This window comes from Cnephaeus nilssonii (assembly GCF_951640355.1).
Source record: "Cnephaeus nilssonii genome assembly, chromosome: 24".
Lineage (NCBI taxonomy): Eukaryota > Metazoa > Chordata > Mammalia > Chiroptera > Vespertilionidae > Cnephaeus > Cnephaeus nilssonii.
Genome location: NC_137095.1, coordinates 8,513,550 through 8,529,774, shown reverse-complemented (window position 1 = coordinate 8,529,774; position 16,225 = coordinate 8,513,550). Strand labels below are relative to the sequence as shown.

The window sequence follows — 16,225 nt, the reverse complement described above, 5'->3', positions numbered from 1 at the left end:
AAGAGAGCACAATCACCTACACTGAGTGGCCAGATTATTATGATCTCTGAACGCATAATAATCTGGCCACTCAGTGTATATCCTATATAATAAAAGGCTAATATGCAAATTGTCCCCTCGACCAGGAGTTCGACCAGCAGGCAGGCCGGCCAACCGCCCATGTCCCCTCCCCCTGGCCAGGCTGGCTGGATCCCACCCATGCACGAATTCATGCACCGGACCTCTAGTGTGTGTGTGTGTGTGTGTGTGTGTGTGTGTGTGTGTTGTGTGTGTGTACGTACACACACACACACACACACACACACACACACACTGAGTGGCTAGATTATTATGCGTTCAGAGATCATAATAATCTGGCCACTCAGTGTATAATCCCACCACCCAACATACCATTGTTAACATTTTGTTTTATTTATTCCCAATCTCTACATTGTTTTTCCAAAATTTGAATTATTAGACATTACAAGTATTTTCCCATGTCGTCCACATTGTACATTCATTGTTTGGCAAATGTACAGATGTATCTTTAGGATGAATACCTAAAAGAAAAGCTGCTGGATCAAAGAGGTCTGTGCAAACCATTTGTTCATTCACACAGAATTTCATACAGAAATTAAGAGTAATGTTCAGAAACTTGTTTAGCAACTTGGCAGAATAGTTTTATATCTGTTGAATCTAATAATAAAAAATTGAGATTTATATGTGGGGGTTTTTTCCACATCATTTTTAAAAAATATATTTTATTGATTTTTTACAGAGAGGAAGGGAGAGGGATAGAGAGTTAGAAACATCGATGAGAGAGAAACACCGATCAGCTGCCTCCCGCACACCCCCCACTGGGGATGTGCCCCAAGGTACATGCCCTTGACCGGAATCGAACCCGGGACCCTTCTGTCCGCAGGCCGATGTTCTATCCACTGAGCCAAACCGGTTTCGGCGTCCACATCATTTTTCTAGTAAACAATTTTGATTGTATTTTTCAAAAGTATCTGTCCACGACAGATTGGAAATTTTAAAAACTGGCCCTTCCCCATAAAACGTTGAGAGGCAGCCCCAGCTAGAAGGGCCAGATATTATTTCCCAGAGAACTGAGGGAGAGGGTGTATGTTCAAGTTCCTCCTGCTGTTTTCTAAGCCAGTACGCGTAACCGTGTCCTGCTGTATTGTGCCGCTGATGATTTACGGGTATCCCGGGATCTCTCTCGCCACCCTGCAGATGACATCACCATGGTCATCTGTCCTGGTATTGCCAACCACAGCGAGAAGCAGTACATCCGAACCTTTGTTGACTACGCCCAGAAAAATGGCTACCGGTGCGCTGTGCTCAACCACCTGGGCGCCCTGCCCAACATCGAGCTGACCTCTCCACGCATGTTCACCTACGGTAAGCAGGGGGCATGGCCACGTGGGGTCTCCGGGTTCCTGTCCCCACTGCGAGGGCGCTGTGACTTCCGCCTGCCGCTTCTCGGTTTAGAATGTGTGCCAGTCTTCAAGGGACGCTGGGACACAGACGGGCCCTGTGACCACCCCCCTGTCGCAGGGGCAGAAACTGAAGCTCACGGGGGAAGTCGGCTTTTGTTTCCGCACCTAATGTCATGATTAATTTTTAAAAAAAATATTTTTATTGATTTCAGAGAGGAAGGGAGAGGGAGAGAGAAATAGAAACATCAATGATGAGAGAGAATCATCGATTGGCTGCCTTCTTACTGGGGATCGAGCCCGCAAGCCGGATATGTGCCCTTGACTGGAATCGAACCCGGGACCCTTCAGTCCACAGGCCGATGCTCTATCCACTGAGCCAGACCAGCTAGGGCCTAATCTCTTCTTTAAAAGACTCCAGTCATATTGGGTGAGGGCCCACCCTAACAACCCATTTTAACCTCATCATCTTAAAGCCCCTTTCTCCAATGCAGTCGCATCAGACGCCCCTCTTACCCAGCTAACGTGGGTGACACACCCATGTGCCAGGCCCGGGCCTGGTGTGCAGGATACAGCGATGACTCAAAGTCTCCAGCCACAAGGAACAGCCCGTCTCGAGGTCCCTGCATCGGAACCTACTTAGTCATGTCAGTGACGTTTGAAATAGTGGCTTTCGGGCAGCCTTAAGTTTGCCTGTGTTTAGCGGGGAGCTTGTGGAAAAAGGATTTTCCTGTTCCCATCAGGTTGCCTCTCCAAGGTGGCCCAGTCGCCCTCATCTCCCTCAGGCCAGGTTAGTGTCTCGTATTTCATCGTGGCTTTAAGAAGCTGCAGCAAGATTAGAGACCTAAAGCTTGTTACTGGTGCTAATCCCACAGGGATTAGATACATAGAACCTCATTAAAATCCTCCTGGTATTAAAAAGCAGATTGCCGAGGCTCTTAGTGAACCGGCCCAGGGAGGGGCCCGCAGACACTGAGGCTTTGGTAACTGACTTCAGGCGGAGATCCGGGGAGGACCCAGATTCTACCAGAAGGCCGGTCCTGGGGCTGGGCAGACACCACGTCCTTGCCTGTCCCTGGCCTGGGAAAGAGGCACCTCTTCACAAAACACCAGCAGCTTGTCCGGCATCAGGCAGGCCTGGCCCTTTATGCAGATCAGACCGTTTGCATTTAATTACACCGAGCCTCCCAAAGTGCCAACCCAATTAGCTGTAATTGCTCCTCAGCAGTGTAGCAAACCTGGGGTTTGTACCTGCCCCAGTGACATCTGAACATCTGCTCGAGGTCTCAAATAATTAGTCTCAAACCCGAGTAAAGGAAGATGTGTCTAAAAGGAATCAGATGGTGAGAAAGCAAGACTTTTATTTAAAAATTTATTTAAGCCGAAACCGGTTTGGCTCAGTGGATAGAGCGTTGGCCTGCGGACTGAAGGGTCCCGGGTTCGATTCCGGTCAAGGGCATGTACCTTGGTTGCGGGCACATCCCCAGTAGGGGTTGTGCAAGAGGCAGCTGATCGACGTTTCTCTCTCATCGATGTTTCTAACTCTCTATCCCTCTCTCTTCCTCTGTGTAAAAATCAATAAAATATATTTTTAAAAATTTATTTAAAAATAATTTTGTTATTTGTTTTTAATAGCCAGTGCAAAAGTCCAAATACAGTGAGTAAAACTATGTCCCGTCCACTCTAGTCCCCCGCCTCCTCCCCAGAAAATGAATGCCTGCTACAGTTTTTCAGCGATTATTCAATCAGATGTGTGTGCACATGTGCACATATAATCCCTTTAGAGCCCAAGTACACACGTGAGATGGTGCCAGTCCTCCTCTGCCCTTGTTTTTGTCCCTCAGTAAGATGGCACCGAGTTGTTCCATGTCAGCAGGTCAGACTCCGTGTCATCCTTTTTCACAGCAATTTAGTCCTCTGTGGATGGAAATGGACGTTATTCCCAATCCTTTGCTGCTACAAACAGGGCTCCAGTGGACATTCCTGTACTCATATCATTGCACACATGTGTGCATCTTTACATATATCTGCAGTGTACAGTCCCCAAATGTGTAATTGCTGGGCCAAAGATCCGTGCTTTCAAAAACAGGCACAGTTTCCTAACTCTCTGTGTGCTGGTCTGTCGTGTACATGTTTCTGGCCACAGCCCCTCACTTTCCCTGTGAGGTTTTATTTTAGGCTGAGTCCTGGGTCGGGCCTTAGAAGGATGCGATGAATCCCTTCACGCATGTCTGGCCACCAACCTGCTCCTCTAAACAGAGCTGCTGAGACATAAGATGGCTTCACCCTCTTCCCAGGGGCCCCCGTTGAGATCATTCCTCCTGGGCAAACGAGGCCCTCACACCTCTCTGTTCATCGTCTCCTGTGTGTGTTTCTGAATGGGCCACCTCCCTCGGCACCCTGGCCTTACGTCACCAGGAACACTTGATCCTAATCCTACAGAGCATCTGGCCGTCCCTCTGGACTGAAGTTTGTCTTTCCTTCCCTCTCCCCAAGATCCCAGAAATAATATCCACCTGGTACTTTCCTTACCCCCATGAGTCACTATACAGATGGGTACAGCGTCCTATCCTATTTGTAGCTTAAGAAGCTGATCCCAAGGGGTTTGCTCTTGCTTTTGCTCCATCTGTGGGCGAACACGTGTGCTCATGCACTCTCGGAACCTCTCTTGATTTCCATGCGCATCCACACAGGCTTCCCACAACCCGCCTTTGAGGGTGCATTACACATGTGTGATACCCGGTACCTTCCTTCATGGGCACTACTAACGCCATGTTTCCTCTCATACTGGGGCTCTGGGAACTTCTCTCCAGGTAGCCAAAGAGACCTGTCTGTCTGTGTCTCTCTCTCTCTTTTTTAATATATATTTTATTGATTTTTTACAGAGAGGAAGGGAGGGGGATAGAGAGCTAGAAACATCGATGAGAGAGAAACATCGATCAGCTGCCTCCTACACACTCCCTACTGGGGATGTGCCCGCAACCAAGGTACATGCCCTTGACCGGAATCGAACCTGGGACCCTTGAGTCCGCAGGCCGATGCTCTATCCACTGAGCTACACCAGTTAAGGGCTGTCTGTGTCTCTCTTTGCACACACACGCACTTTCCCTCTGTTAATATCTTGGCATCCGTTTAGTAACCCCTCCCCCCCCCCCCACCGTGTCACATTGTCTCCAATCTTTGTCGCACCTGACATGATGACATGACCTCACCTTTCTGCCCACAGGCTGCACCTGGGAATTCGGAGCCATGGTCAACTACATCAAGAAAACATACCCCCTGACCCAGCTGGTCGTCGTGGGCTTCAGCCTGGGCGGTAACATCGTGTGCAAATACTTGGGGGAGACACAGGCGAACCAAGACAAGGTCCTGTGCTGTGTCAGCGTGTGCCAGGGGTACAGCGCGCTGAGGTGAGCGACCCCACCCCGGGCCCCCACTCCTGTCTCCCCTCGGGCCCTTCCGTTAGCATGTGTTTGCTGAGATGCCCCAGTGCACCCCACGCTGCTGCGCAAAGACCCCGGGAGAGGCTGTGGCAGGCGGAGCAGAGGTTTCTGGGTCGTTGCTTGCACGTCGTACACAGGAGCGGCCTTATCAGACCCCTTCAGCCTGGGGCGTGCAGCTGTATTCGGACCAGATCTGTAGCTGAGCGAGCCGAAGCTCCCTTCCCACGGCCGTTTCCCTGTGGAGTCTGTGGAAAGCCTTCCTCTGTTTGTGCTGCAGGAGTTTTGCACGACAGGGGTTAGGAAAGGATACAGGAGTTAACCAGAGTCTGACGGCTGGGCCTTAGGACCCTAGAATTAAGTGGTCGGCAAACTCATTAGTCCACAGAGCCAAATATCAGCAGTACACCGATTGAAATTACTTCTGAGAGCCAAATTTTTTAAACTTAAACTTCTTCTAACGCCACTTCTTCAAAACAGACTGGCCCAGGCCGTGGTATTTTGTGGAAGAGCCACACTCAAGGGCCAAAGAGCCGCAGGTGGCTCGCGAGCCGCAGTTTGCCGACCACTGCCCTAGATTCTTCCTGCCCACGGAAGAGTCGGCTCTCAGGTGGCATCTGGAAGGGATCTGAGGAAGTCATTTCATCTGTGCCTCACCTTCAAGTGTTCCTCTCTCAGGTGTCCTAGGCGTCAGCACAAAGGGGGTGCCCTGCTGGGTAAAGGGTTATCTCGCCCCTCAGTGTCCTGGCAGCAGAGCCCAGCAGGATGAGCCTGGGAGGGGTTACAGTCTGCTCGGAGTCCCCCCCAGATCGGTGTCGTCCCAGATCACTCTCGAGTCACCACACACACACACACACACACACACACACACACACACGCACTCACACACACCTCCAAGCTCTTCAAATGCTGAATATTGTTTCCTGTGCTCACTCTTCATTATAAGGGCTTTTGTGTTACTAACGGGTACGAGCGATTAGAAAGTGAGTCAGCCACTGCTCACGATCATCATCATTCACTGTCAGATGAGATCGGTTCGGATCAGTGGGTCACAAAGGCCAGTCTGGTGAACAGTGAGGATCTCACTTCACGGAGACTTACTGGGGGTTGTGTGAGAAGTAAATTCAGTTCCGTGGGCCCCACCGCTGGAGATTCTGACTCATGAGTCTGGAGCCTGTGGCCAGGAATCCACATCCGGACATGTTTCACGGTGACGGCTGATGTTTAGCCACGTGAAGCAGTCACTGGGCCTGGGACCTCCGTGGTCTCTCCAGCTCCAGTTGGCAGGACTAGGTGCGTCCCCTCTTCCTCCTGTTGGGAACCCTCCCCTCAGTCCCCTCTACTCTCTGGAGGGCCCGCTGAAAGGACCTGTGCCTTGGACTTGGCTTGACGAGAAAGAACCAACTCCAAGTTCACAGCCATCTTGTAACCAGAGTAACCAAAGTCCCTGGGACAGCAGAGAGGCGAGCAAAGGCCTGCCCGGGGCTCAGGGGAGCAGGGCCTGGCCTGAGAGCTTCATCTGCTCTCCTCCCACACGTGGTCCAGTTTTCGGCAAGCCTTTAGTCGTCTGGAAAATTGGAGTCTCTAGGGCCCCCTCCTGAACCAGGCGCTGTGAAATCGCTGTGCACACTGGCTGTGTGTTCGGAGAGCACTGGATTGGATACGTAGGGGATGTGGGACGTTTCTTTGCCTGTGTTTTTCAATGAACAAAATCGGCCAGGACAGCCTTGTTTCATTTTGCGGCGGTAGCGCCATCTGCTGTTGGCAAGAGCACCTGATCCGCACTTTTGGCAAACCAAAGGTGTTAGAATTCAGGCCAAGAAGGTTTAAGAAGCTGAGAACCTAACTGGTGGCTGCCAGAGGAGAGAGGGGGGATGAGCAAAAATGGTGGAGGGAATAAGCAGTACAAGCGTGCAGTTATAAAACAGGTAATCATGAGGATGTAGGTGCAGCACAGGAAATATGGTCAGCACTGTCCTAAAAGCTCTGTAGGGTGACAGACTTACTGCAGCATCGCACAGTAAGGTGTATAAATGTCAAGTAACTGTTGTACACTTGAAACTCGTATAATGTATGTCAACTATACTTTAATTTTCTAAATATATATTTTTATTAATTTCAGAGAGGAATGGAGAGGGAGAGAGAGAGAACATCAATGATGAGAGAGAATTATTGATCGGCTGCCTCCTGCATGCCCCACACCATGGATCAAGCCCACAACCTGGACATGTGCCCTGACCGGGAATCAAACCATGACCTCCAGGTTCAAAGGTTGACGCTCAACCACTGAGCCATGCCAGCCGGGCAACTATACTGTAATTTCTTACAAAAAGATGTTTTAAAAAAAGAAGCTAGGAAACGAAAAAAAATGTGAGATGCTACAGAGATCTCCATACTTATAACACACAACTTCTTGCAATGATGGGAGAAAGAGGCAACTGTATCCTCAGGAACACAGAGAACTAAGGCTAGGCCTAAGGTCCCAGGGCCCTGCACTCGGGGACGGGGGCAGGTCAGGGAGACACCAGGGTCCCGTGTGCTGGTGCTGCCCGGAGCTCAGCTCCCCTCAGCGTTAGCATGAGACCTCCTCACTGAAGGACAGAGCCTTACTTTAAACCAGTGTGATCTTTTTCGCCACCATGGCCTGAGAGCAGTGAGCCTTCTCGGCCCTGGGATGATGGCAGCCATGCTTCCCTCCTGTCAGGATGGAGCGGGGAATGTTCGCCTGCCTCTCGGGGCCACACGGGACGTCTTGCTTCTGGCAAATCTTTCCTGGTTGAGTCTGTAGCACTGCTTGTCAGCCAGCCATCCCCCCCTCCCTCAGGCTTCGCATCCCAGTAGCACCTCCCTTCTAGCTAGAGCCCTTCTAGGCCCCAAAGCCAGCACTGCTTGCTGTATTAGCAAAGTCTAGCTGCTGCCACCAGACAAGCTCACGTTGAGCTGGCGAGGGAGGGACACCGGTGCCCTAAGCTGCTGGTATCGAGTGGATGCTACACGTTCCCTCGCATGAATGGCGGCCCACTAGCCCTGGAAATGTGTGTGGTCAGACTCAGTCTAACTTTCTGGTTTAATTCTTTTTAAAAAATACATTTTTACTAGAGGCCTGGTGCACGGATTCGTGCACCGGTGGGGTCCCTGGGCCTGGCCTGTGGGGATCGGGCTGAAACCGGCTTTCTGACTTCCCTTGGGGGTCCCAGATTGCAAGAGAGTGGTTCTCGGGTTACACACCCTGGAATCGGGCTCCCTCCTCTCTGGTTCCGGGTGCATCACCTGAGAACCGCAGCTGCCAAGTCACCGCAGCTGGGCAGCTCCTACATTGAGCATCTCCCCCCTGGTGCTCATTGCGCATCATAGCTACCAGTCGGACGGTCACTTAGGCTTTTATATATATAGATTGATTTCAGAGAGGAAGGGAGAAATAGAAACATCAATGATGAGAGAGAATCACTGATCAGCTACCTCCTACATGCCCGCTATTGGGGATCAAGCCCACAACCCGGGCATGTGCCCTTGACCAGAATTGAATCCGGGACCCTTCAGTCTGCAGGCCGACACTATCCACTGAGCCACACCGGCTAGGGCAGCTGTCGCCAACCGGTGGTCCGTGGGACCACTGGTGGTCTGTGAGGTCTGAAAAGTTGGCGACTGCTGGGCTAGGGCACTCTCCAGTTTAATTCATCATTTGAACTCCATTATGAATATCGAGGCCAGGACAGACTCATTTCTAACACCACTAATCCTGGTCTATAGAATCCTGTCTACGGACTCCCGTCCCCCATTAACAGAAGCAATGAAGACACCACTGCGGTCCCCCGGGCGGCCTCTGTGGGGCCTGTGATGTGATGGGACCAGCTAGATACCTCAGCTGTAGAGCAATCGGGTGTGAAAATGGATTCTCTAAATCAAACCCCTGATTTGACAGATGAGGAAACTGAGGCTTGGCGGGTGAAATGGCTCGTGCAGGGTTTGGTAAACCACCCAGCCGGGTCAGATGGGCCGTAGTTCAAGTTCCTGCTCTAATTCACTGTGGCAGCCGCAGTGGGGCTCACACCAAACAGCAGCTAGGGTCGCTTTAGGTTTTTCCCTGCCTTGTACATCCCCACACCCACCCACCCTGTACACACTCCTGTCATTAAGCCAGAAAAATGTGTGCAAGGTGGGAAACCAGAGAGAAAGGGCTCCCTGACGGCTGAAGAGGACTTTGGTGCAGGCAGGCTCTGTGACTGAGCGGAGGCCAAGGTGCTGGAAGAGTGTCGGAGTGTCACCCACACAGCCTGGGTCCCCCCTGGGGAGGTTTCTCCTGGGCTCTCACGTTCTGCACGTCTCTAACGTTTTCCATACAGAGTGTGAGTGCCAGCGAAGTCCCCTTCCACCGCAGGGAGCAGCTGCCCTCCCGCCCCCCCCATTTCCTCTCCAGGACGCACCCCATCCCCCTCCTGTGATTGTTTCAGGGCCCAGGAGACCTTCATGCAGTGGGACCAGTGCCGCCGCTTTTACAACTTCCTCATGGCCGACAACATGAAGAAGATCATCCTCTCGCACAGGTGCGTCACCTCTTCCCCCCCCCTCCCCCCCCCCCCCGACAGTCCTTCCTCGGCTCATTTGCGCGTCGCTGAAGGCCAGGGCTCTGGTTCTCCAGGGAACATGAAGGGGCGGGGGAGATGCGGGTGCTCTGCTGGCTGCTGTCATCATTCCCAGTGATTCCCAGTGGATCCCAGAGGAGAGACGGCTCCCCCACCTTTCCTTCCCAAGCCCAGGCCGTCCCGGGGCGGCTGGTTAGTGTTCAGGAACCTCTCCCCGTAGGGCGCTTGGTGTTTGGGGGTCTTGGGCGCCTGACCGAGCAGCAGTGGGACAGGAGCCCAGCGCCTGGTGCCCCCTGAGGTGTCAGATCTCCGTGCTCCCCCGGGCCCTCCTGCTCAGAAGCCTCCAGGCGGTTAGCCCCGGCCAGTGCTCAGAGCAGGCCCGGCGTGCGGGAGCTCAGGAATATGAGCGTGACTCATCATTATGATTATTCGATATCTTCTGAGTCCCAGAGCCTGGCACATAACGGGCTCTCAAAAATGCATTTTAGGGTGTTTGAGCACCATCCGAGAAAAGGCAATGTGACTGAATGATCGATTACTTCCTCTCTTTTTCTCAAGGACTAGCACTAGGGTGCTTGCCGCCTGGCCACACACCCAGATGGGTTCCTGTGGGTGGGTTCACGTGGCGCTGGCCTTGAACCCTTCATGTCATCCTGAATAGAAACGATTACCCTGCTGAGTACATATTAGCTTTGGAGCTAACACGTTGGAGAGCCGTTAACCCGTTAACTGCCACGCGTCCAAAACGGGAACCATCCCCACACGCCACGATACCTTGAATTGAATTTAAAAAGTCAATTTGCAACGATTCTTATAAAAATAAATATATGACTCCCAATTCGGGTGTTCTTGAATATTTTCAGCTGAAAACTCTCATGAAAAATGATTTTAAAGCTGGTCAGGGCTGCCACTTAGGGAAAACATTTTTCTTTTATAGACGCGCATGGCGTGTGGACAAGGTCCACCACTTGCGTCTACAGACGCTTATGGCGTACAATGGGTTAATTTGCCCAAATGTTAAATGGGTTTAACTACTGTCTTCCTTGGTAAGCGACAGAAACAACCAGAAACAACTCGTAAAAGGAAAGGGGTTCTGCCAGAGGGGCCCCCTCACCGCCAATGTAAACACGAGGCCCCCCTGTTTGGGCCACTGCCCACCACTCGCTGTGTGATTGCCCGCCTGTGTGACCTCCTCCCCTGAAGGAAGGCCTGGTCACAGTCACCCGGGCTCAGCCCCAATGGAGTTTGTCTAGCGGCCCCTGAGAAGGAAAATGAGGTCCTGACACCCATCTTTCCACCGTTATTCCCAAGTCAACAGCGCCAGCTCCTCCTCGGAGACATGCTGAGGGCCGGAGGCATCTGAATCTACCTCCCCCGGATGCGCGCTGTCCCTGCCCCCTGGCTGTGGATCTTGTCTGCTGAAGCATTTTTTAAATTAAAAATGGTTTCCAGCTGCGCTGCGGAGTCCCCGGCGATGAAATGGGAGGGTGTTTGCAGTGTGCGTGGGATTCGCTTGGTTTCTCACCCGCGTGTCCTTCCGTTTGCCTTGTTTCTCCCTCTAGACAAGCTCTGTTCGGGGACCATGGGAAGAAGCCCCAGACCCTGGAGGACTCGGACTTGAGCCGCCTCTACATGGCCACGTCCCTGATGCAGATCGACGACAACGTGATGAGGTGGGTCCTCGAGCGCTCGGGAACGGGGCCAGGTGGGAGGCCGCAGGCCAGTGCTGTCCAGCAGCGGGCGATGGGGGGGGGGGTTCTGCCCCCTTTAGTGCTTGGGGCTATTATTTTCACCCCTGAATACATGTCCAGTGTTTAAAAACAATAGAAAAAGAGGGGGGAAACAAACAAAACCCCCCACAGATTTCACAGAAAATGAAAATTGTAGCTTCTCTTGGAAAATAGGAAGAGGATCTGGCCCCTCATTCTGCGTCCCTGCTGGAACTGGGGCTGGAACGGGGCTTGAACCAGGGCCTGGGGTGTCACACCCAAGCTGCCCACAGTGCTCCCCCCGCCTGTGTGCTCCACGCTGGGCAGGGCTCAGGTGCCACACCCCTGCATTTGCAGGGGAGGGAAAGGAAAAGGAAGTATGTCTTGTCCCTGCCCCTTCAGGTCCCCAAGGTCGGCACCCTGACAGTGTCCTCCTTCCTGGTACCAATAGTTTTTAATTCAGGTTAGTCTTAACCGGGCAAGGTCAAGTTGATCTCTGACCTCATCAGTCTATCTTTTTTAAAATCCCCCTTTTTATTTACTGATCATTTGACACCTTTAGGCCTGGTCTAGAGCAAGTTTGGTTCATTCAATAGATAGGCATGCCCTGGCCGGTTTGGCCCAGTGGATAGAGCATCAGCCCGTGGACTGAAGGGTCCCAGGTTCTATTCCGGTCAAGGGCATGTACCTTGGTTGCAGGTTCTCCAACCCTGGTCAGGGCATGTGCAGGAGGCAACCAATCGATGTGTCTTTCTCTCATCGATGTTTCTCTCTGTCTCCCTCTCCCTTCCACTCTCTCTAAAAACCAATGGGAAAATATCCTCAGGTGAGGATTAAGAAAAAAAGGGAGATAAAAATAAAGACTTAAAAAAAAAAAAAAAAGATAGGCAGGTACTGACCTGAGCATACAGGATCTGCATTTGCCTTTCTTATGGGATCTTAGTCACCTTCTTACACCAAGTAACCTTGAAAGATGCCTGTTGAGAAACTAGGAAATTGCTGGTGTGTGAGAAGGCGAGAATGAATCCGGCCCACCCTCACTTCGGACGGGTGTGTCTAATGAGAACAAACAAACAAACCCAAGCTTATTTCACTTCCCTGTTCATCATCTGAGTTTTGTGAAGCCCCAAAGAGAATGCTCGTCAGCTCTCCCTGAAGCGCCTCCGCTCTGACAGTGCTGGGCAGTTCAGCTGATGTTCCCCAGTGGGCAGGCTCCTCCCAAGCCCGCACGAGTGACCCTGAGGGTGGGAGGGCTGCCCGGCCCCTGAGACCACAGGGACTGGTTTCGGGAAGAGTCCTGGAGGAGAGCCCAGCGCCTCCCCTCCCTTCCGGGCAGAGAGGTGCCTGCATCCTGGTGGGGAAAGAGACCCACCACTTCGGGGGAGGGGGGAAGGGGGTGAGGGATGTCGTGAAGACCGGTCAGAATAGAAGCACCAGACGCCCTGATGTGTGTCAGGAAGAGCTGAGGTTTTCAGAGCCTCTGGCGGGGCGGTCTGGCTGCTGGATCGGAGCTCCAGGCCGCTCAGGGCCGGGCAGACCCCGCTGAAGGTTTGGTCAGCGTCAGTTTCTATCTGGCTGCTCCGTGGCGGACGGAATCGGGGACTCTGAATTCCTCATTTCAGTTCACAGTGTTGGGGTTACTCTGCCACGAAGGCCCTGCTGTAAAGAAAGTTCTAGTAAAAGGCCTTTGAATTTCAGTTTCTTAGTGTCCAGTGACATCCGGCTTTACACTGCCTCGGAAGATGTCACGTCTGCCAATAATCACCATCGATAACACTGAGTGAGTGATTTCTCTGGGCCGGTAGCGGTGCTGGGACACACTTCAATGTCAGAGATGTCACAGCGCCGCTAAGGCAGGCCCTGTCCTTCGCTCCGTTTACAGAGGAGAAGCGCAGAGCGGTTCAACCCTTTGCCCGAGGTCACACAGCCAGTGAGTGGAAGGGACAGGATTGGAACCCAGCGCCAAAGCCGGGGCTCTGAACCCTAACTCTGGTGCCAGCTATATTCCACGGATGTGCCTGGCCAGTTAGTACAGGAACCGGAGCGGGAGTGCAGTCCCCTCCGCGTTCCCATCTGATGACACGTGTTGTTTTGTCCTTTTCCTGTGTGTGCCGCAGGAAGTTCCATGGCTACACCTCCCTGAAGGAGTATTACGAGGAGGAGAGCTGCATGCGGTACCTGCACAGGGTGAGTGGCAGCCCCGCATTCGGTCCTCATCCCGCCTCTGCCCGGGGCAGCTCCCTCCTAACCCTCCCTGTTGGAAGCTCGGCCAGAGTCTGGCTCAGACCGTCCAGCGATTAACTTGGGTTAATTATTGAAGTGAACTCTGTCCCTCTGCGACCCTGTCCCTCTGTGACCCCGTCCCTCTGCGATCCTGCACTTCTGTGACCCCGTCCCTCTGTGACCCTGCCCCTCTGCCACCCTGTCCCTCTGTGACCCTGTCCCTCTGCGACCCTGCCCCTCTGTGACCCTGTCCCTCTGTGACCCTGTCCTTCTGTGACTCCGTCCCTCTGCGATCCTGCACCTCTGTGACCCTGCCCCTCTGCGACCCTGCCCCTCTGCGACCCTGTCCCTCTGTGACCCTGTCCTTCTGTGACTCCGTCCCTCTGCGATCCTGCACCTCTGTGACCCTGCCCCTCTGCCACCCTGCCCCTCTGCCACCCTGCCCCTCTGCCACCCTGCCCCTCTGCCACCCTGCCCCTCTGCGACTTCCGTGTGTCATCCCTGTGCTGTCCCTTCGTGCAGGGCAGGACCTGGACCCTCCTTCTGGCCCTGTATTTAGTTAGTGTGGTGCCTAGGGCTGAATTGAAAAGCCCTGCTGTGATCTGGTGATCGCAGTAAAATAGGCATATTTCTCTATCAAAACAAGGAGGAATATGTCTGTTGACAAAGAGACTAGGTTTATACTAATGCAGTTATAGCAGCTATAATGAACTTTATGCGTATTAAATTAAGTTTGTGGCCAACATAACCCCCATATTTTTAAAAAATATATTTTTATTGATTTCAGAGAGGAAAGCAGAGGAAGGGAGAGGAAGGAAGAGATAGAAACATCAATGATGATGCCCCTGGTCGGCTTGGCTCAGTGGATAGAGCGTCAGCCTGCAGACTGAAGGGTCCCAGGTTCGATTCTGGCCAAAGGTACATGCCTGGGTTGTGGGCTCGATCCCCAGTAGGGGGCATGCAGGAGGCAGCCGATCAATGATTCTCTCTCATTATTGATGTTTCTCTCTCTCTTTCTCTTTCTCTCTCTCTCTCTCTCTCTCTCTCTCTCTCTCTCTCTTTCTCTCTCTCCTTCTCCCTTCCTCTCTGAAATCAATAAAGAAATATTTTTTTTTTAAAAAGAAACATCAATGATGAGAGAGAATCATTGATGGGCTGCCTCCTGCCCGCCCCCCACTGGGGATCAAGCCCACAACCTGGGCATGTGCCTTGACCTGGAATTGAACCTGGGACCCTTGAGCTTGCAGGCTGACATTTTATCCACTGAGCCAAACCGGCTAGGGGAACCCCCATATGTTTTTTGCCTGAACCACCACCACCGGTCTCTCTCATTCTGTGTTTGCACAATTGCTCTTTTGACTCCAACGTGGGAGTCCATTTACCCCTGACGATGAGCACCTGTTGGTGTGGCCCACCGCCCGCAGCTGAAGCAGGGACTTGTGGGCTGCAGTTCGCCATGTGTCCTATCGGCCACCCCTCCTAGCTCAGCCTCACACCCAGGCTTCTGGTGTCTGCATCTGCACCATTACAGTACCGTGGAGCCGCCCAGAGCCAAGGCCAGGGACCCCAGCTTAGCACACGCAGGCGTGTACTCCCGGCATGGCGGTCCAGGGGTGTCCGAGTGCCCCATCGGCACACGCCTGCCAGGGCCGGAGTCACAGCAGCAGCTGGCCATCCGGGGACCAGGTGTCCTTCACCCACCTGTTCACGCTGAGCAGGGACCACCTGCCCTCTTGTTCAGGGCCCGGTCGGGGAGTGAACTTGAACCGTGGATCAATGGGGTCCGCAAAAGGGAAGCGATCGCTTCATTCTGTCTCTTTTCTTGGTTCAGATCTATGTGCCCCTCCTGCTGGTTAACGCAGCCGATGACCCCTTGGTACATGAAAGCCTTCTAAGCATTCCAAAATCCCTCTCAGGTAAGTGTCTTTCTGCTGCTCCCTCAAGCACTCGGCAGACTGCCGGTCATTCTGTCCCCTTCACGTGCTGTCCCTCTTGGCGGTGCTCTTAGTCACCCCCGACAGTCCCGGGCTGTGAGGGGGCCTGGGCAGAGCCTCCCCGTGTCCATCCCGTGCAGGAGGCAGGCCCATCCCTTACATCAGAGACAAGCGCGGAGTCCCCCGCGGCTCTGAAATTGTCGGCTCAGGGTTACGGCTCCATGAAGTCTAAGAGTTTGGCTTAAAGAGGTATTTACACTTCAGACTTGACCTGAAAAGCAAAAAATAAATAAAAAACCACTCGTGACAGTCAGCCTCTCCATCTGCTTGGAGGATAAAAATATAAGCAGCTGGAAAAGCAGGCTGTGGCCGGTGGCCGTGTTATCCAGCGCAGGCAGGAAGGAGCTGAAGGAGAGCTAACGGGGTCGCAGGAGGAAACCTGGGGACTCCCAGGGCCTCATTTCCCTGCACGACCTCTGTAAGTAGCATATGGAGAGCGGGATACCTCTGCTTCTCTCGTGACCCCAAGCTAGAAGGGTAGATACTACAGCAGACAAGGACCCACGCCCGCCTGCAGAGAGCTCCGGGGCACCACGCAGAGTGCGTGCTGCGCGTGGGATGGGGTAAAGTCTTTCTCCTGTCACCCGCGCCCTCAGCCACGTGGGCAGCACACCGAGAAAGCAGTGTGTCTGCTTCCTTCCCTACACCCAGCCAGAGCTCTGCTGCTGTGGCACAGGAACGTATGCAATAGTGACCGCAGGGACAGGGGACAGGGGTCAGGCAAGAAAGGACCCCCCAGGAAGTGTCGCCCACCCAGGGCAGCCAGCAAGGGGCGCTGTCAGGAAGACAGCTGCTCCGTAGCTGCCCGTTCCGTGCTGGCTGTGCTAGCAACCAGCCTCCCTCATCCGGACTGAGCAG

The 16,225-nt window shown here is 53.1% G+C and overlaps 1 protein-coding gene across 2 annotated transcripts in view; it reads left to right on the top strand.

Moving 5' to 3' along the window:
• The window catches only part of ABHD2 (abhydrolase domain containing 2, acylglycerol lipase), a 68,798-nt gene that overhangs the window by 45,534 nt on the left and 7,039 nt on the right, over nt 1–16,225 (top strand). For both annotated transcript variants that reach the window (XM_079764004.1, XM_079764003.1), the window contains exons 5-10: nt 1,216–1,383; nt 4,645–4,828; nt 9,310–9,402; nt 11,004–11,114; nt 13,268–13,337; nt 15,205–15,289. In XM_079764004.1, the coding sequence (XP_079620130.1) occupies nt 1,216–1,383; nt 4,645–4,828; nt 9,310–9,402; nt 11,004–11,114; nt 13,268–13,337; nt 15,205–15,289 (711 nt within the window). The remainder of the gene's footprint in view (nt 1–1,215; nt 1,384–4,644; nt 4,829–9,309; nt 9,403–11,003; nt 11,115–13,267; nt 13,338–15,204; nt 15,290–16,225) is intronic.